At 35.5% G+C, this 21,528-nt stretch overlaps 1 protein-coding gene across 1 annotated transcript; it reads left to right on the forward strand.

The window, feature by feature from the left end:
* Nucleotides 1–1,233: 1,233 nt before the first annotated feature.
* LOC107922097 (O-fucosyltransferase 16) lies at nt 1,234–10,303 on the forward strand. The gene is made up of 10 exons (XM_016851936.2): nt 1,234–1,666; nt 1,771–1,827; nt 1,945–2,035; nt 2,259–2,335; nt 2,910–2,998; nt 3,134–3,317; nt 7,815–7,999; nt 8,364–8,466; nt 8,894–9,225; nt 9,306–10,303. Exons 1-10 carry the CDS (start codon nt 1,499–1,501, stop codon nt 9,766–9,768), a joined length of 1,749 nt encoding a protein of 582 aa, XP_016707425.2. The 5' UTR covers nt 1,234–1,498; the 3' UTR covers nt 9,769–10,303.
* The last annotated feature ends 11,225 nt before the right edge of the window (nt 10,304–21,528 follow it).

The following is a 21,528-nucleotide window of genomic DNA, read 5'->3' on the forward strand; positions in this document are numbered from 1 at the left end:
AAATTTTACGCCTAATTCTTTTACGAAGTTCTGTCAAATCTATTTTCTGGTTAAAAACCAGTCGCACCGTATTCTCCGACAAAAAAACAACACCATTCTCGGTGTGGCAAGCCTCACCATCGTAGTAAATAACAACACTAATACGTTCACTCATGTTTGAAACTCTAACCTTCTTAGCCTCTCTAAATTGTTTCTACTGTGACTTATGCATTCTGAGAACATTTTCTGCCTAATTTATAGCCTCAGCCTAAACATGCTACTGTAGCAAAACCGCGTCCACGAGGGCGCAATTTTACAAATTCTTCTCAAATAGCATCCTGCTAGAAGTGTTTTATACTATTTGCTCAGAAACGTCAAAAAAAAATTATTTATTCCATGACCTACTGTAGCAAAATCGCGTCCACGAGGGCGTGATTTCACAAATTCTTCTCAAATAGCATCCAGCTAGAAGCGATTTTATACTATTTCCTCAAAAACGTCAAAAAAAATTATTTCTTCCATGACCTACTGTAGCAAAAGCGCATCCACGAGAGCGCGATTTCACAAATTCTTCTCAAATAGCACCCAGCTAGAAGCGATTTTATACTATTTGATCAGAAACGTTAACTCGAAATTATTTCTTCTAGGACCTAAAAACCCTAAAAAGCCTGAACTCTAAACCCTAAAAGCAAAAAAACCTAACGTGAGAAAAACAACAAAATCGCGTCCCCCAGAACACGCTACGTGGCATGAAATCGCGGCCACGTCAGCGCGCTTTGCTGACGTGGCAACAAATTGTGTTCTAGAGGGCGCGATTTGTTGCCACGTCAGCATAGTGCGCTGACGTGGCCGCGATTTGCTGGCGCGTCCCTTGACATCGCATTGAAGTGAACACGATTTGACAGAAAATGGATCATTCCGGTAAATAATTAAATAATGGGCCCATTTCGGTAATTTTTCAAAAAAAAACTTTTTTTTTTGTAAATTGCCCAAAATAATATAAGTAATTTATTTTTTAAAAAGTATAAAACATACTTCGTTATTTGTTTCTATTTAGAAAAATAATGATTTGTAATTACTATTTTTTTTGCCTTTTTGAGAGACAGAATTACTAAGCTTCTGTTACTTAAATCTTTTTATTTTTTCAGTTTTCACCTCATTTTTGAGGGTGTCATAGGACTTTCTACTGGCAGTGAATAGTGATAGTAAAACACTCGTATTCTTTTTTCTTTTTCTTTTTTTAAAATGAAACTGGGCAAAAGCCAGATCACCACCGCACTCACCCCACCTGTTATTCGTTTCGTCTCGAGGTGGTTTTTGTGGTGGTTTTTGTTCATACTTTTTGTACTTCTCATTTCATTTTGTCCTTATCGGGGCCAATGGGAATACTTTGTTACTATTAATAAGCTTCAAGTTATGGCGGAGTCGTAGCAGAGAGAGATCAATCACTTTCTCACTCTCTCCACTTTTACTTCTTGCTTGGAAGAGAGTGAAAACCGGCGTCACCTGAATCATTGCAATGGCCTTGCCACGGCGGCGAAACCTTTCCTACAACCGCTTCCGCTCTCTTGTTAAGTTCATATCCTCCATTTCCGGTGTTCTTCTTATCCTCTTCGCTTTCCTTTCCTTTCTCGCTCCTTCTCCAAACGAATCGCAGCACTTTCACCTTCGCCATCACCACAACTCTGTATTTCCTACTCTCTTTCTCTCTCTCTCCTAGGTTTTAATTCGCGTTGAATTTATATCTGGTTTTTGTTTACACATAACTTCATCTTTTTTCCCTTTGTGTAGTTTAACGCAGTCGTTGAGGATCCTGTTACCAGTGGAGATTCAGTTTTCCATGTTCCAGTTAGGCTTCATTCTTTTCTTGTATTATTATTTATAATTTTAGTGATTATGCGTTTTGATTTAGATTGCATTGGATACCTACCGTTGATTTAATCTAATGTTGTTTCCGAGAATCAGAGTAGCGGAGGAAAATTAGATCGTGATATATGGAGTTCGAGAAATGCTAAATTCTTTTATGGATGCAGTAATGTCAGCGCCAAATTTGCAAGTGCGTGTAATCATTTTTTCTCTAATTTAACTGATTAATTGTACATTTTTATGTAGAAACTTTAGGTTCCTTTGATAATGGATTTGGGAAACGTCAAGTCTTCTAACGATAATGATAAAAGGATTGTAATGATTTAGGGTTTTTATACTGCTTTGAACAGTTATGAAATTGCAGATACACTTAATGCAACAGAAAAAGCATTAATGCGTTTATTGTATTGCAGAAGCTGAAGCTGTTTCACGTCCCACTCGATATTTGGCTATTGCCACTAGTGGAGGCTTGAACCAACAAAGAACCGGGGTAATTGTGATAGCTACTTCTCAATACAGTTATTTTATCTGCAAGGATGATGTCTTTTAGCATTTTACTGCCTTAATTTTGGGTTCAATGTGTTAATTAGCACGAGAAGCTGCAAAGCCAGCAAGTAAAATTCATGTTTCTCTTGCTAAATCCTCGCAGAGCCTGCAATGGCAGAACTTAAAAATGCGTTCTCTTGATTGGTCCGAGTGGAAATATAGTAGTTTAGTTGTAATTGTAAGTGGATATAAATATGGAACGAAATTGTATAGTGAAGTGTCTGCTTGAAGGATTGCTTAATTGGAAACTAAACTGTTTAAACAGAAAATAATGTGATGCGCTGCAAATCAATCAAAAGCTGTAACAAGCACGGGGCATTGCTTTCATCTGCTTCTGTCTGATGGAAACTCTAGTGATCTACTGACATGCTTAAAGCTATTGGTCCTTTAGATCCCTAGTTTGAACTTTCTGTTACTGACTTACCATCAATGTCTTATGACCACAAGGATTGGATCGTTGTTTTATTGCTCTATTGATGCCATTTTATGGTCAAGCTTACTAGTAATGCATGTGGCAGATTACAGATGCTGTTGTTGCTGCTCGCATTTTGAATGCTACTCTTGTTGTCCCAAAGCTGGACCAAAAATCCTTTTGGAAGGATGCAAGGTGTGTAATGTAATGAAAGATATTTAGCCATTTGAAGTCCTAATATCATTTAGCCATCCATATTAAATGGAAGAAGTTCTGCATGAATTCAGTTGTCAATATGTTATGTGACAATTTCTGCTTTCTCTTGTCCAGTAACTTCTCAGAGATCTTTGATGTTGATTGGTTCATATCATCTTTGTCAAAAGATGTTAAAATTATAAAGCAGCTGCCTAAAAGGGGAGGGAAGAGTTGGACTCCGTACACCATGCGTGTTCCAAGGAAATGTAGTGAAAGATGTTACCAAAATCGTGTATTGCCAGTTATTTTGAAAAGGCATGTAAGTTCCTATTCTCTATATTTTTAATGGTCAATTTATATGTGTAATCCTTAACTGGTCAGGAGCTGCTTTTGGATTTCTTTATTTACTTTTACTTTTTATTTTCTTGTGATTGTATAGCTGCCTCTACTCTTTCTATCTTTTCCTTCCTTATGGAGAAAAATTAGCAAATATGTTTCTGAAATCAACCATACTTGTAAGCAGAAGTTGGTTTGCTGGTTCCTGGAGCTGGATAGGATTTTGAAGAATTATTGAGTAATAGTGATGTGGATTGGGGAAGAAAACAGCAACAATAGAAAAGAATTAGGGCTGAACAAACAAATTGGAAAGAAGATGGAACTCTAGAAAGCTTAGGGTTATAGAAAACCCCTAGGTTTCTTTATTAACTTCAAGGAAATAATAATAAAAGTCTGCTGCAGTCAATTCTATTACAACATATTTATAGGAGACATACTTGCTAATAAAGTTTCTACTCTTCCTTAATAAAGTTTAATTAATAATCCTAGACTTAACCCGCAAGTAATAATAATCCCAACTGTCAAAAAAACATATCTAATACTTTAAACTAAATAAAATAAGCTGAAATAATAAAATATATTTATTTATTTTTTAATTTTAAGCTCCTGCGCCATTCTCCCTGGCTTGGAAAACTTGACTCCGGTAAGAGAACTTTCACCACTTCAGCATAATTTTCTCGATCAGCTTTTTCCAGTCTCTCCTTCATGTAATTATCCTGGGTCATATCAACAGTTTGAAAAGCTTCTCCACAGGTAATAATTAAAGCATGATTTTGGTTTTTATGTTTTCCTTCTCTTAACTTTGTATGCCCATGCAACTTCATTCCTAGATTTCCTGGTCAAGGTTATTGGCAGCTTTAACCATTACAGAATAGTAAACTATCTGATCTCTTACAAATTCTTGAAGTGCAAGAATGATAATTTCAGGTGCCTTTTCTCCTGGCATTCTGACAAGACTATAAACATCTTCTATGCTCAAACCTTGATCACCAACCTTCCGAATTTCGGTGCAAACAGCCTTGTCCAACTCAGGATGAAAGTGGCTGCCTTGTCCTTCATCAGAAAGTTTTGACAACAGATGCTCAGTGTAACTAGCCATAGCTTCCCAAGGTGACTTGCCAAACTTCGATGCTATGCTGACATTCTTTCTAAACTCAAGCGTTTCCTTCATCTGATCCAAACTAGTTACACTTTCATCATTCAAAAGCTCAAGATTGTATGTCTCCTCATCTTTGAACAATTCTAAAGCATTGGATGTGGGAAATCTTGTGCTATATACGGACACCATGATACTAAGAAAATCCTTTTCTCGTCGTGAAATAAATTCACCTTTGCGTGATGGATTTTAGTTTCTTAGCCATATCCACATCATAGAATTCAGTATCCTCAGCTCTACGTTTTAATCTTCTCAACTTAGCAGTTTCACCCACACCTTCATCTTGTAAGCATGGGAAAACAAGAAGTGCACCAGAACTACTGAACTAAATGGAAAGCATCACCACATTGCAAATCTGCAGTCACATTAATTCCCCCTTCCATAAGATTTTTTCCTCCATGAATCCAAGCAGAAAAAATAACTGCTCTCTTTCTTGCATTGCAAGGAAATGTAGACTCAGACATATTGTGCAAAAACTGTTAAGAAAGTACAAACAGTTGATCACACGTACTGCTAATCACGATTTCTTGTGATTCTATTGTAAAAGAGGTAGCGTAAGAGAGGATGGATGATTTATCTGATAATGCACTAAGAGCACATGATATGAATGCAATGATGAGAGAAAAAAGAAGCCTGTGTATAGTCTGATGTTTTAAGGTGTCATTGCCTTGTTGTTTTTTGACACCATTTGAATTAGACCTTCCATGTCCAAATGGCTTGCTTTCAACACTTGATTTCTCGGACCTCCCATGTCCATATGAGTTGCTTTCAACACTAGTTACACTTGATCTCTCGAAATATGATCCATTACTTTTAGCAAGATCATTAGCTTGACTCAATATTTTTACATTGAAGAAACCTCCAGACTCATCAAAATGAATTCCATTGGAATGTTGATTCTGTGTTACTAACAGCTGTGCATCAGATGCATTTTTACTGATAGCTACATACTCCTTGAAAAGGGCATTCTCCTTCACATTATTGGAATCAATTGATTGAAGCGCCTTCTTTAGCTGATTAGGCTGTGTAATCAGTGTAACAGAAATGGAAGGCAAAAAATTGAATGAAAATTTGCTTTTATTATGATCAAGCCAGCGTAACAGTGGAGGCACTTTCCCCAGTCTAATTGGCAGTGTTAAGCTGATTTGAAATCTGCAACCAGTTGGAATTGTGCGACCTATGCACACCAACAATGACCTTTCATCAAGCAAAGCAGTCCCTGAAGTCTTAGCCGATATCAAGATATTAGTCTGCCCAGCTAAAACTGACTTTTCAAGTGAAATAGCATTAGCACCATAGCTGATTGATGTTCCACTGAAATTAATGGAGTTCTCATGATTGTGCACGTTCAGAATAGTTAGTTCTGCATTTAAGGTAGCTATTACAGCAGCTGGATGCTGTTTTGTAATGCTTAAGTTGTCTACTTACCTCACTCATGATCCGCCTAAATGTGTTTGGCGTTACTAACCACTCATAAAGGTCATCTAGAGTCTTAAAAGTTGTCTCGGAGAAAAAATGTGCTAGACCAAGAGGTTCAAACAAATATTTGTTGTCTGGATGCCAAGGAAAACAGTCATGTGAAATTATCAACAAAAAATCCTCATTCGTACCTCTTTCATGAAGACTCTCCTATTTTAGCAACGCCTATTTCACCCAAGATAATTGGAACCAGATTTTCAGTAACATCTTTTGCAAACTTAGCTTTCACATCAAGTGCAAGTAATTTTACTCTAAAAGGCTGCATGACCTTTACACTGTTACTTGCCTTCAAGTTTTCTTGCTTTTTCTTGAGTTCAACATTGGATTCTCTCTCGGAAGAATCTGTTTTAATTGTAGAAACTGAATCAGCTTTTTTTATTTCAGAATTAACACCCGGCATAGTTTCCCTTGAGATATCCAAGAGATTTTCAACTTGCCTCCAATCCTCCCCTTCTTCTAAAGATGTGTCTATGATTGTATGAACAACCAAAGACTCTCCATGAACCATATGAACATTAGTTGCTTCAATTTCTTCAGGATATTCATCATAAATCAGTTCTAACATATCATTATCTTTCTCTTCTACATGCATCTTGCAAAGAGAATCAGCAACTTCAACGTTGATTCCACCCTTGTTTACTTGAAGGGCATGCATCAACCACTCATTCTATCCACCTCGTACAACAAGGTTTGCGGTCCAGCATCATGAAAGACGTTTTCTTCATCACCAAAATCAAATTTATCAGTGAGACTACCTTCCGGTATTTCAAACTGGTTGCGGGCACCTTTAGGAATCTCCATCAAGGTTCCCTTTTGTTCCTGTCCCAGCCAAGCATAAACTGCACGCGAAAATTCTTCAGTCGCACGTCATAGCGGAGCCAATTCTGTTTCTTGACACTGATTTTGTCTTCCTCGACTACTAATGCATACAACTATGGCTTAATAACAAACCCTAATATAAACCCTAGAATCTAATTAGGCTCTGATTACCAAATTGATGTGGATCGGGGAAGAAAACAGCAACAATAGAAAAGAATTAGGGCTGAAGAAACGAATCGGAAAGAAGATGGAACTCTAGAAAACTTAGGGTTATAGAAAACCTCTTGGTTTCTTTATTAACTTGTAGGAAATAGTAATAAAAGTCTGCTGCTGTCAATTCTATTACAGCATATTTATAGGAGACTTACTTGCTAACAAAGTTTCTACTCTTCCTTGCAAATAAAGTTTAATTATCCTAGACTTAACCCTCAAGTAATAATAGTCCTAGCTGTCAAAAAATCATATCTAATACTTTAAACTAAATAAAATAAGCTGAAATAATACAAATATATTATTTATTTTTAATTTTAAGCTCCTGCATCAAATAGTCTTATCTTTCTATGTGCTATAAATCTGAGAGTAATTAAGAGTGGTAGCTAAAAGGCTAAAAATTGGTGATGCATGGAAACCTTGCACTCATAATGACAAACCTTTCCTTAATGGGAATAACCATGAAGCTATGGTGGGAAATCAGCTTGAGCTTTTAGATCCTTTATAAGTAGTCTTATTATTACTGGAAGCAGAAAGTGTTTAGAGAATCAGCATACACAACTTTCAGAATGCTAATAAGTTTTATTGGAAGACTTTTTGAAATTTTGAACTCATATCTCTGGTCCCTTTATTGGATGGCTTTTATATTTCTGTTGACATTTGTTTCATTGTAAGTCTCAACATGTTTTTGTTTCAACCATGATGTCACTCTCTCTATCTAACGATAAAATTCAGGGGAGTTGATATTATTTTTGTCTTTTAGAGCTATCTAATATATGTTGGTTTCACTAATGGCACTTGTCTTGTTATGCGAAGCATGCAGTTCAGCTCAACAAGTTTGATTACAGACTTGCAAACAAATTGGATACAGATTTGCAGAAGCTAAGATGCCGAGTTAACTACCATGCTCTGAAGTTTGCTGACCCTATTCTAGAAATGGGGAAAACACTTGTTCATCGAATGAGGATGAGGAGCAAGCGTTATATTGCTTTGCACTTGAGGCATGTATCTTTATACCTGTATATCTATCATGCTTAATAGCTGTGCGCACAAGCATCCCTGGACTTCATACTTTAGGTTTGAAACTGCTGCTTGCATGATACAGTTACAAAAATGAATAATACAACTAACTATACACAACCCTCCAATTCCTTTATAGTCTGTAAGTGGCAGCATGGCCATTTGCTGGAAGGTCAAATATCTGATGGTACAATGAAAATGTCTTGCATGTTTTAAAGATATGCCTTCAACCATCATTATAGATGTGTCCACATTAGGCAATGAATGAATGCGTTGTTATCTTTTCTATTCAATAATAAAAGGCAGGTATAAGATTATTGATGCAGCAAAATGTTTTTGTTACAGGTTTGAGCCTGATATGCTTGCATTCTCAGGATGTGATTATGGTGGAGGTGAAAAGGAAAGGAATGAACTAGGTGCAATACGAAAGAGGTGGAAAACTTTACATGTAAGGCTCAAGTTTCATACTCTTAGTAGTTTAATGCATCCTGATTCTTATTTTTTACAGGCAAAGAACTTGCAATTTGGAAAGTAAGTTTAGTATTTCAATGTTATGATCACCCTTCATCATTTTTCAGTTTATAAATACTGTTGTGTACTCCCATCAATGGAAGAGGGGGGGGGGGCATGCAGTTCTTTCTATTTGCATGACATATTAATTGTAAACATTATAAAAGGTTCAAGTGGGTGAGGATTTTATAAAGAACAAGAGAGGGAGAGAGATGCAGAGGGAATTCTTGAAGTGACTGCTATTGTGAGAACAGACACTGCAGTTCTTTTAAATTATCCAATTTGTATTGTTTGTGACTCGCATCATTCAGCTCCAATCCCTTATCTGATGCAAATGCTGTATGGATCTGTTTATTGGCTTGCAGAAAAACAATCCTGATAAGCAAAGGAGGCAAGGAAAGTGCCCACTTACCCCAGAGGAAGTTGGTTTGATGCTGAGAGCTCTAGGATATGGCAGTGACGTTCATATCTATGTGGCTTCTGGTGAAGTGTATGGAGGGGAGGAAACTTTGAGACCCTTAAAATCACTCTTCCCGAACTTCTATTCCAAAGATACCATTGCCACAAAGGAAGAATTAGCACCATTTTCCTCATTCTCTTCTCGAATGGCTGCACTTGACTTTATTGTTTGTGATGAGAGTGATGTGTTTGTCACCAACAACAATGGTAACATGGCTAGGATATTAGCTGGACGAAGGTAAACAAGCCTGCTTCCAGTCTCTCTGTTCCATAACTGTAAATGCTGGCCAACTTTTCTCATTGTTTGTGTTATTGCAGGAAATATTTTGGACATAAGCCTACTATTCGTCCAAATGCTAAAAAACTATATCGGTTATTCTTGAGCAGAAGCAACATGACATGGGAAGCATTTGCCTCTAGAGTTCGTACATTCCAGAGAGGCTTTATGGGGGAACCAAAGGAGGTCAGGCCAGGAAGGGGTGAGTTTCACGAGAATCCATCCGCTTGTATATGTGAAGATTCAGAAGCCAGGGAAAAGGCAACTACATATTCAAGAGGCAAGAAAAATGGGAAATTGGATGATTCATCACGAAAAAAAGAGGTTATAGTAAGTGATGATCAGAATGATTATGATGATAATGATGAACCAAGATGGCCTGATCTGGACGATGATGAGAATCAAGTTTGGCCTCAAGAGAAGCTCCATTATAATGGAACAGGTTCGGATTATGATGCAGTCATCTCTGATGAACCTGAGTTGGAAGAGATGCTTTCAGACTGAACAGAATGAGTTCCTTCTTGAAATTTCTCGCCCTCTCTCTTGGCCATCTGAGGCAGTCATAATTTTGTGATGATAATGCAAACCCTGTCTATTAAAACCCCAGGTTATCAATGGTTGCGTGTGGGTGTGTGTGTTTACTTGAGTTTTAGATTTGAGGAGCATTCAACTGATAATGAGGCATACAATAGACAGCAGGTCAAAAGATGGAACTTTCTCCCCTTTAGGTGATGTTTCATAGCATAACAAAGGGTCCTCAATCCAAATACCATGGCATGGGAAAAGAAAAAGGTTGAAATACAGCTGTGGTTGTTACTGATACTGGTTTGGTTTTTCATTTTTAGGTTTACCTTTTTTTAATCTTTACTGAGACCAAACATTTCGGATTTGAGACAAAGCTTATGTAAATTTCGACATAGTTGTATCCAATACAAAAGCAGAAGTGATAGGCGGCGGATGTATGTAATTTTCAATCCTTAAATTTTAATTACTCCAGGAACCCATATGTTAAAAGCTTGGGCCTTGGACCTTTCCATCATACGCACTCTAATCAAATCCTCATGTAGATGAATTTGACTACAGTAAATCCCCACCCACAGCCATCTCTCCACTACTCTCAATCTTTCTCCTTCTTCCTTACCATTTAACAATAATGTAAAGCAAATAACAACCATTATATGGCTAATTATCAAATTTACCGAATACCAGTGGTTGTCAAAACTTCCAACATTTTACATAAAAGATAACCTCTCCACTTGTTCAAAACTCTACCTTCCATGATAAATGTTGATCATGAAGCAATAAATGGTAATAAAAACACTTCAAGTATCTCTTGCCATTGACATAAGTTCAGAATATCCAGCTAAGAATATTAAATAGAATTGTAGTCCTCAAAATAAAATATCAGATTCATGGCATTACAATAATTGAACTAAAAAAATAAATAAAACGTTAACACAAAATTGAACTTAAACCAAATGAGATATCCAATAAGCCATTCAAATAAATCGATATAATATACTAAAGAAATAAAAAAACAACACTTTAAGATTTCCATCTTGTATGAAGCTCTTGCATTTTCATACTTCTTATCAATCTTTTTCAATTCATCAAAAATACTTTTTATTTTTATTTCAAAATCATTTGTACTTTTTCAAACAAAATCTTATAAATTTAACTCGAAGAGTGGATCAAGTATAATCCCCAAAGTCAAAACTAGACGATATTTATCTTGATATTTATCCAAATCATTGCTAGAGCCATATTTTGCAAAAAGCTATCTAGGCTTTTAATTTCTTTCATAAGATTCGACTTAATTTGATACACATGTCAAAATACAAATTGGTAGTGAGATAATTTGCTCTTGAAAATAAAATAGCAATCTTATAAAAGGGTTTCAAGAACTTAAAAATTTGTTTCAACCTATCGAACTCTTCTCTTGTTGGGAGATCTTCAAGCTTATTGTATGCATCATCCATTGTCAAGTATGCATAAGCATTATAATGATAAAGAAATTGTGGAGTGTATTTTGCATTTTCGAATAAATCAGAGTCAAAACAGAGGTGACATCGCGATGTGAAATCACGCGATGTTGCAATGACGCGAAGACGAAACAGAACCAAAGCAGGGATGACGTCACGATAAGGAAGCCTACGACGTCGCCACAACGCGATGATTTCCCAAATTAAAACAATTGCGTATTAGACTTTCATCAGAGTTATTTTTCCCAATCCAACTTTGATTATACCAGAGATATTTTAGTATGATTAGACCTCTAATCTTAGCCTATAAAAAAGGTGTAACACCTCTTAGCCGCCGGGATGACATGGTGTATACTAAACAACCAATCAAGCCACCTAATGGACCGGGGCATTATTGATAAACTCAGGTTATTTGGCATTACTTAAATCCTTGAGAAAACAATTTTGAAGATTTCCCCTTTTAATAACAAACCATTTTTCTTCTCTCTAAATTGGTAATGCATATTTAAAGTAGAAAACAATAGGGCGTCATAAAAGTCAGCCAATTAATCATCCGCTACCATCATTGGTGATTACGTGTAAAAGAGATCATAATCTGCAATTCAAGAAAGCTTGGCGTACACTTCAATGATAAGGGTAAATTCTCTTTTTAAAAATGGAACAATACAGACTATAACATTAAATACAAAAGTTGATTACAAAACAGATTTATGCGCCACCCGCCATTGTAGCCATGTGTCGAAACCATTTTTAGATTTTAAAAATGAAAACAGGAATCGACTTTGAAAATAAGATGGAGAGTCGCCACCGATCTTTTATTGTGGTGTGATCGGATCACCTTGAAAATAATTTCAGGTCTGCGAATTTTTGAGAAAATAGGTTCGGGAGTCGATTACGCACGAGGAAGGGTTAGCACCCTCGTGATGCCCAAAATTGGTACCGAATTGATTGTTTAATTTCTTAATGTCGAAGTTTTGAAAAGATTTTAGAATACAATCCTTTAAAAAGAAAATTCGAATAAAATGAATTGGATGGTAAGACTCACTTATTTCGAGGAGATAAATTGCCACACTCAGTAAGTTAAAGTACAACATTTCAAATCCTCAAAAATAAGTTTATCTTTTGATATTTAAAACCTATGCATTTTGAGAAGGATATCCGATTATTTGGGTCAAATGAGAAAATCAAATCCCAGTAAGTTAGGGCTCGATTTCACCAAAATTCCTAAATATCGAATATTTCCTTTATTTTAACATCGGGATAACAGAATGTCACATCCAGTGAGTTAGGACCCGACATTTTGAAATCCTAAATGCTTGGTTTTAAAATTGAATGGTTTTAATAAATTGAACACTTGATTATCTAAATTCATCGAGAAGAATCAAAGCCCAATAAGTTAGGGCACAACTCTTTCGAGAATCGTGAGCACCAAGTATTTTGAAAATTTCCGAAATAAAATGATTTTTATGCTTTAATGAATCATAATTTTTAAAGCAAATGCAGTATGATTGAACGACAATGTATGACGTAAAAGATAATTGCATGAGCGATAGATAAATGCAGACAAGAATAGCAACAATGATTTTAATCATATTGTACAAATACCAACATCAATATTCAAAAACTAAATAAATCTATCATCAATTTTAAAAGATATACCAAGATGATTAAAAAAATAAAAATCAATATGTCCTACATACAGAAATTTTAAAATAAATAACAACATTTTTAAAAAATATTATATAAACATTTAGCATATAAATATACAAAAAAAAATAAATTTTAAGATATAACCTAAAACAAAACATTAGAATATAAAAAAATTATATTAAATTCTTATAAAAATATATGTTAATAAATAATGAACCAAATAATATCATGTCAAGTTTGAAAATAACAGTATATAATAGACTCTAAAAATAATGTATGATGAATTTAAAACATGTTAATTTGAAATATAGAAATAATATTAGAAATAAAAAGCTAAATTTGTCAAAATAAAAACTAATTTGATTTAAAATTAAGCTAATAAAAGTTTAGTTAAAATCGAAACACAATCAAAAGAAAAAACAAAACAAAAATAAAATAAACTAGGGGAACGAAAATTAAATTGAAATTAAGACAAAATTACATAGGCAATAAACATAAATAAGAATAAAAGAAAGACTAAATTCGTACTCGATTTAAAAACTGAGGGACCACAACAGAAAATAAACGCAAGAATCCGGATATTCGAAATTAAACATGGAAAGCGGCACCGTTTGAACATGGACCCATATGGAATCGGAACCAAATGTGCGATACAAATTACAAAAATGAAAATCAAATTGAAACAACACAAAAGAAGCAGAGGGGATCATTGCGCAAATAGCCATAGGGCATAAACGCGCGGATCCTTCCCTCGGGTCGGGTCACCGCGCGAGTTTGAGGCTTCTAAACGGTGTCGTTTTTAAAGCTACTGAGGCATGCTTAAAACGACGCCGTTTCCTTCACGTATATAAACTAAAACAAACCTAAGCAAATCAGCATCCTATCATTTTTCTAAAAAAAGAAATTGAAGAACCCTAAAGGTTCTCTGCGCCGCAATCCCAAAATCCCAACCAACTCTTATTTCGGACGGAGTGAACGGAGCTCCGTTGGCACGCTCGCAACGGTAAGTTCTCTCTTGCTTTTTCTTTTCGTTTTTATGCGTAAGAAAAAAAGAAAAAGATAATCAATCGGAGGAAAAAAGAAAGAAAAAAAGATAGCCAAAGGAATCACCTTTTGTTTTTGTTTTTTTTTGTACTTTCTTTTTAAAATATTCGTAAGGAAGAATACAGGTCTTGAATCTTGGCTTATATAGCCGGAAATACAGAAGAAAAAATAAATATAAAAATACAAAGTCCTCCTTTTTGTTATTTTTTTTGTTATTTTCTTCTTTTGCTAGTTTTTTGTCTGTGTGCTGCAGGTACGGTCGTACGGAGGGTGGACGTGGCGTGTACGGAGGCCAGCTGGAGGAGACGCACGCGTATGGAGGTGTAGCACGCGCGGAAGAGGCCCTGGGTTCGACGACGGCGTTGCTGGTTGCTGAAGGCTAGGGTTTCGGGGTTTGGGGAATGCTTTGGGCTAGGTTGGGCCGAATTAGGTTTTGGGTTAGGATTTTAATATTTGGGTCTGGTGTTGGGTAATTTAATTGGGCTAAAATAATTTTGTTTTGGGTTGAATTTGTAAAGAAACTGGACATTTATTTTTTCTATTTTATTTTATTATTTTATGTATGTGGGCCGGGCATAAATTGGGTATTACACCATGCATGATACAAAAATTAACAAGTGGCTCACTTGCAGGCACAACTCTAATGCACTCCCCTTCTATAGATATTCTACTAACCAATTGCCTGAGAAAAAAAAGGTAATAGAGTAAGTTCAATTGAACTTAGTGAGCTCCAGATAGACACATAATGTTGATCAAGTTCCCGATAATCGACCCAAAAATAAAGGCATTTTCAAGACTCAGTCTTATAGACACATTATGCCAAGTTGCCTGTACAATTTTTTGATCACAACACTTCGTCAAAACAACGCAACAGTATCCTTAGTAGACACATACCGCCAACTTATACATACTTCTTTCAATAACGTATGTTACCTATAACCCAACCTTGTGCCAGCCTCAAACCCATTTTTAGAATCCAGAATTGCATATTAGACATAACCATATTTTTTTCATATTCCTTGTTAAATTGAACACGTTTTCTCCCGCAAGGTCGGGCCGTGATCTGCCAGTCCAGTTTGCAATAAAACTGCCCTACCGAAGGCATCACAAATAAAACTTCTTTCCACAGTTTCACATATCACAAACAATCTGGCAATGAGCTCGCACACAATGTGGTATTTTTACCTCGATCATAGCCATGCTTACACACACAACACAGACTTATTACACATACGTCAATACATACCACCTCGAACCATCTTCAGTAGAGACAACTTACCTTACACAACCATATATCATAAAATTTTCATAATTCAAATGAAGTAAGAAGGAACTCACCAGAGACTTTAGGACAAATCTACTTCACTGGTCATTTGCCTCTATTGCTCGGATCTTCACTAGCTTATTGAGCTAAAAAAGAAACAATTGTAATTATCAAACTATTTATCTATTAAAATTAGATCATGCATGCCCTAATGCAAAGACGTAAATTCCCTCGACATCAACCTTAAAGTTTTCCAGAAATTGCCAGGAAACTGGTATTTATCAATAATGTTTTGACAAGCTTCTAGAAACCCTCTTCGTCTCATTTAGAAAAGATAACTAAATTTTTTTTAGAGATGTAGGGAAGAACATAGAAAGGAACAAAGGTGAAACATGCCAACTACATGCATCATTTTATAGCACAGACAACGAAAAATAAGCTTAGTGGAAAGGTTAGAAATCCCACTATCACCTTGGAAATCTGAGACTAAGCTTGCCTAACAAGATTTGAAATCTAATCTTTTACCAAACACAACTACTACCACTAACTAGAGTGGTAAAACATTGCTTGTACACTTAAGCAACCAACTAAACATGTCATTTAGTTACCTAAACATATCAAATTGTCATCTACAATATCTAGCTCAATTCTAACTAGGTTTCAACTAGACTCTACTGATACTCACCGGGTTATCATTTCTATGTAAAATAATTTTATCGCTCCACAAACTAGCAAGTTCGCCTAGAACATTTGGGGTTGGCGGATCGTCTCATAAATGAGTTCACCAAACAGCAAATTCCAGCAAGGCATCCCCCAAAAGGGCGTACTGTTAAATTCACGCAACACACCAACCAAACACTTCAATTGATAATTCACTCCTTTTCTACCCTAGCTTACTAAATTATATGCCAATAACATATCGGTATGATCCACGTTAGGCGAGCTGTTATAAAAAGTCTTTAGTAACCCTACAATGTGAATAACATTGGATAACATTAAGAGAAAGTTTTTGAGAGCTTTAACAGAATTTTGTGTTTTAGCCAAATAGCTTTATTTTCGGGGTTTAAAGTTTTTTTTATTATTTCTATCTTATACTCTTCAATTATTTTCTCATTATTGAAGTCTACTTTGCCCGTAATTTTTTATCCTCTTGATTCGAGGAGTTTTTCCACTTAAATTTGTGTGCTTAATTTTCTCTATTCATTCTTGTTCATCGTTTAATTTGGTTCTATCCCCAAGAAACTGGTATCAGAGCTTGATTAGGATTTCACAATCAACCTGTTCAGAGATGGAAACAATGAGATTTGATATTAAGAAATCTGATGGGATCACAATTTTAGTTTATGGCAAGTTTGAATGACTGTAATTTTGGATCAGAACGGTCTGAAGAAGGTCGTTGTGGGGAAAATACCTGCAGATTCAAATCAGCCAGAATAAGATGAGCTTGATGAAAAGGCATTGTCTGTAATTTAGTTGTGCCTCACGAAAAATATGTTGCAGGAGGTGCTTTTGGAGAAAACGACATCCGCCTTATGAAAGAAATTAGAAGCTTTAGCCTTCCTTCGAAACTGTCTGTGGTATCACGATACTGACCCATGGGTATCATGATACCACTATAATATACCCTCAAAATTTTTAATTCTTCAGCCTAACTATCATTTACACAAAATTAAACCTACAAAATCCTAAACTTAAACATGCAACAAATTTAAAACCTAAACTAAACATAAGTAAATCGAGTCTCAACTCGAATAAGTTTAATTATTTAAAAAATAAGTTTAAATTTAAAATTGTTCTCTAACGATATGTTATGCCCCCGAAGTGGAGCTTTCACGAAGTCTTCGAGACTTTAACCCTTATTTTGTTCATCTTCAGGTTGAGCAGGGCCTCCTTCAGCAAATGTACATATCGATCCTGCCTTGACTTAGGCCATTTTGATATGTACATTTTGAGCCATTTCTCTTTGAAACCAAACCCATTCCTTTGCACCTTCCGAGGGATCATCAATTATGGGATCACAAACTCAATTTTTTTTGAGTTCTCCACCTCCATTTAAACATGCCCCCGTTGGAGCACTTCCTCGATCGGTCTTGTCATAGGGTTTCTTTTAAAACGTCCGAGAAGTGTGGTGGCTCTTCCATACTTACCTCACTAAAGTCTGATATTTTCTCTTTAACATTCAATTCGTTACTCAATTATCTGCCTTTTGTCTCTTATCAACAATTGAGACCCTCAAGTCTTGTTGCTTAACGATTCCATAGGGGGCTTCCTCCTCCACTTCAACATTTTTCAGCTCGACACACTTGTCCACTAGAGCTTGCTCCCTAACTCGACATCGGATGACTTCTAACACAAGGTCCAGCTGATTCTGTATGGTTTTCAAATTTTCTTGGCACTCAGTCATACCATCCTCAATGTGCTACCTTGAGTGGTTTGGTAGTGATCTTTCTTAGGCTTGTCCCAATCACCCTCCCATTTTCATAAGAGTACGAGGAATGCGGGTTGTACGGGTTGTATGTCAGATGACTACCTTCCCATGCTTGGTTGTCGCTATCCACTACACATGCATAACTATACGAATCATAAGAAGAATCATATCCTTACCTCTCTTAGGGGCCGTAATCATCCCAACTAGGCGTTGAAGTACCATTCACATCAGACACGAACGAACCTTCAAGCCACCTATAGTCGTCATTAAACATGACTATCAGTCAATTATCAACAAGACAAAATCAAGAAAACCATAAAAATAAAAATAAAGTGATTACCTATAAACTTCAATTTCGCTAATTATCTCCCTAACAAACATGCAATAATCGAACAAAAATCACCAAATCTTGCACCGAATACCTGGCAACGACGTCAACAACTTTGACCACGTGCGTACATGTGCATAAAAAATGATTTTATAAAGTAAATTTAAAGTGCGGTTTTACTGCAAGCATACAGGTCAGTTGTAATATTTGTAATGTTATAATGGAACACTAAAGTATTCCAAAGATCGAACCCAAATGAGTCAATGATTTAGTGATTTTTTTTTAAAAGTGCATGCAAGAAAAGAGTTTAGCTAGCTACTCACTAATTGCTATAGTATAACAAACCATTAATTTAAGAGAAATTAAACTACTTGATAACCTAAAATAGAAAATGAATAAATTGTAAATAACGCAAAATATGCAACTACTAAATACGATAACAGGCAATGGTTGGTTAATTTATGTGTTGTTGATTAACCCTCGAATTAGGGATCTAAATCACTCCCACTCCTAAATTGGCTCTATTTTACCTTTCAATTTCAACTTTACCAACTTAGAAATTAGTCTGGTTTATCTCTCGATCTCACCAGTTAACCCGGGACTAAAGAATTGGTGCCCAATAAGATCTCCTCTCAGTCTCACTTATTTTGACATTCCCTTAGGTTCGTTAATCCTAAGTTTTGAAGTCTAATTGATTTAGTCTAGATTTGCGATTTAGACTCCGAATCCAAAAACTAACCAAATAACATTTCCATCAACCAACCACATAGGGTTTAGTTACCCATTACCATATTAAAGCTAACAAACATAAAAGAAACAACTATGGAAGCTATTAACCTAAACTTGAACAAAAAGATGAAAGCATTTATTTTTACTTGAGAAATGTAAAAGCAAGTAAACTAACAACAAGGTGAACAACAAAAAACAATAAAGTTAAGATCTTTGGAAAATGAAAAGAAAACAAACTAATATAACATTAAACTAGAGATTAAATAGTGATTACAACTACTTTGGAGGTCCTTAACATGTAAATAAAACTAGCTACAAGAATAACTAAACTAACTAACTAGCTTAACACTAAGAAGAATAAGAAAATGTGAAGGAAAAGTAAACCCTAAGCTATGGAAATGAAAACTACCCTAAACCTAAACTAAAAGATGAAAGAAACCCTAAAACTAAAGAGCTTTCTAACCTAAACTACAACCTCTTTTTTCCTTAGCCAAGAGTGGCTTTTAATAGTTGATTTTTGCCACAAAAATGTTGCACAAAAGTGCCATTGAACGCTGGCTTTTGATTAATGCTTTAAGTGGACAAACTCTACCCTTGGTGTTATTTTTTGTCCTCACGATAGGGATATCGCGATATATGAAGTGGGTATTGTGATACCCAATCAGAATGCACAAAGGGGAGTATCATGAGGTGGGTATCGCGATACCTTAAGGGGGTATCGTGATACTCTTGTAGCTTGGTCCCAAATCTTTTCCATTTTGAGTTTATCGATGGTATTGCGATTCCCTAGGTCTGGTATTGGGATACCACTGCTTGTGGCTTAAATCCACACTATTTGGGCTACTTACATATCCCTATAACACTCAAACACACATTAGGGTCCCCAATGGCACAATTGACCATTTTGGATCATAAAATAACACAAAATAGCAATAAAATGCATTAAGCATTTATTAAAACCAAAAAATGTATATTAAGCAAAAACGAAGAAAAAAACCTTGAAAACAAGCTCATTAAGTGCAATGGAAGCCTAATTTGACACGTCAAATTGTGGCAGATTAATGCTCCTAACCAATCACTTGTATTCCTACAAACTCGAGTATAAAGAAAACAACATAAAAAACATTTTAACTCTAAATATTACTAAAAATAACAATGGAAAATAAAAAAAATCATTAAAATTCTGTATCACCCTACACTTTATTTTGCACAATGTCCCTAATGTGCTCAAAAATAAAATAAAGAATGAAATTACTCGATTTAGCATGATAGTGCCCGATTGTGATGTTAGGTAATCACGTCCTTCCCGGTTGAGCTCGAAAAATAATATACCATCCAAAGTTTGGAGTTTTTACACAGAAAGTAGCTAGCAAAAAAAATATAATTTAGTAAAAATTCTAACCTAAAAGCAAAAAAATCAAAATCATCCAAAAATTAAAAATTACAAGTCCAAAATAAATAAATAAAATTAAGAATTGTTCAAAGTCCTGGATTCAACTCCTCAATCCTTGTCCTCTTTGGGATCCTTTTCGTTATCTGGATCTTCCTTTTTAAGATTTTTTTTTCGTTGTCAGTATTGCATTGTCCCGAACTGAGTGAAAATTGTGGTATCTGCAAGTTGTGCCTTTTCGCCTAGTTAGTATAGCTTTGTCTAACCTCTTTTGTCCATCGAACTAACCATTCCAAATCCTCTTGGTTTTGTTGACCTTTGAATTCCCTTTTTTGTTTCAAGGACAAAGGACTCTCTCGTTGATTTTTTTTCTATTATTTCGGCTTTTCATTTGGTTGACTTGAACCTCCAAAAAGTGTTTATATATGGCATCGTCGATAGGATTCTTTGATGGTTTAAGCCAAATGTCGGACCTGTCCATAAGCGCCTTTTCCTTTTTGCATAGGGTCATCACAATATGTGGAAAGATCAACCCTACTTTCTTTTCTCGAGCACAACGAATCATGCTTCTGTATATCTATGCCCCAATGCAAATCTTTTCTTTTTGTAACATAGCATAAATCATGATAGCTCAAAAAGTATCAATGTTAGAAATATTCAAATAAGAGTATATCTAAATGCAGATAAATTGTGACCACATCTTAGCTTTGGGAGACATGCTACTTTGCTTGAAGGAAAGTGGAAGATTTGTACCTGAGTGTCATTTTCATTCGCCTCTCTTGTCGGTTAAACAATTTATTACTTTGTCCATGTCTATATTTTGAAATAGATTGAAATCTCTTATTTGCACATAATCATAACTATAACATGGAACACCGTAGTGCCTGCAAATTTCTGAGGTTGAAACAAATATTTTCTTTACCAAATATCATCAAATTTTGTAAAAGTTTGGAAAAAGAAAGTGCAGATTTTGATACTATGTTACAAAACAGGGTGTGCGTGTCGTGACACAACTTCTTTTAATTTTCAGATTTTTAGTTAGAAGTTGCGTGTCGCAACTTAGAGAGCCATGTGTCGCGACACATACTGAAGTTATCAAGAATTTTCAGTTTTGAAGTTCTTTGTCGCAACACAAGGGTTCCTACATCGCGTCACGTGTTGGGAAGTTCAAAATCAGTATTTCTAGGTGTGTCAGACTCCTTTGGTCGTGCCTAATCACTTTAAAACACTTCTAAGGTCACTTAGTCTTATTCTAACCCAATTCCTAGCCTAACTAAAGTTAAAAAAACCCATAATTACAATTTCAAAAATTCGAAAAACAAAAAAATTAAAATATTTACAAAAATAAAATGCGATGATTAAAATTAAGTGTGACTACCAAACTTGTCCAGTAACCCGTTGCTATCCATCGTCGACTTTTTATTCCTTTCTCGATCATCGAGATCAGTC

Source organism: Gossypium hirsutum, chromosome D01, assembly GCF_007990345.1.
Source record: "Gossypium hirsutum isolate 1008001.06 chromosome D01, Gossypium_hirsutum_v2.1, whole genome shotgun sequence".
NCBI lineage: Eukaryota > Viridiplantae > Streptophyta > Magnoliopsida > Malvales > Malvaceae > Gossypium > Gossypium hirsutum.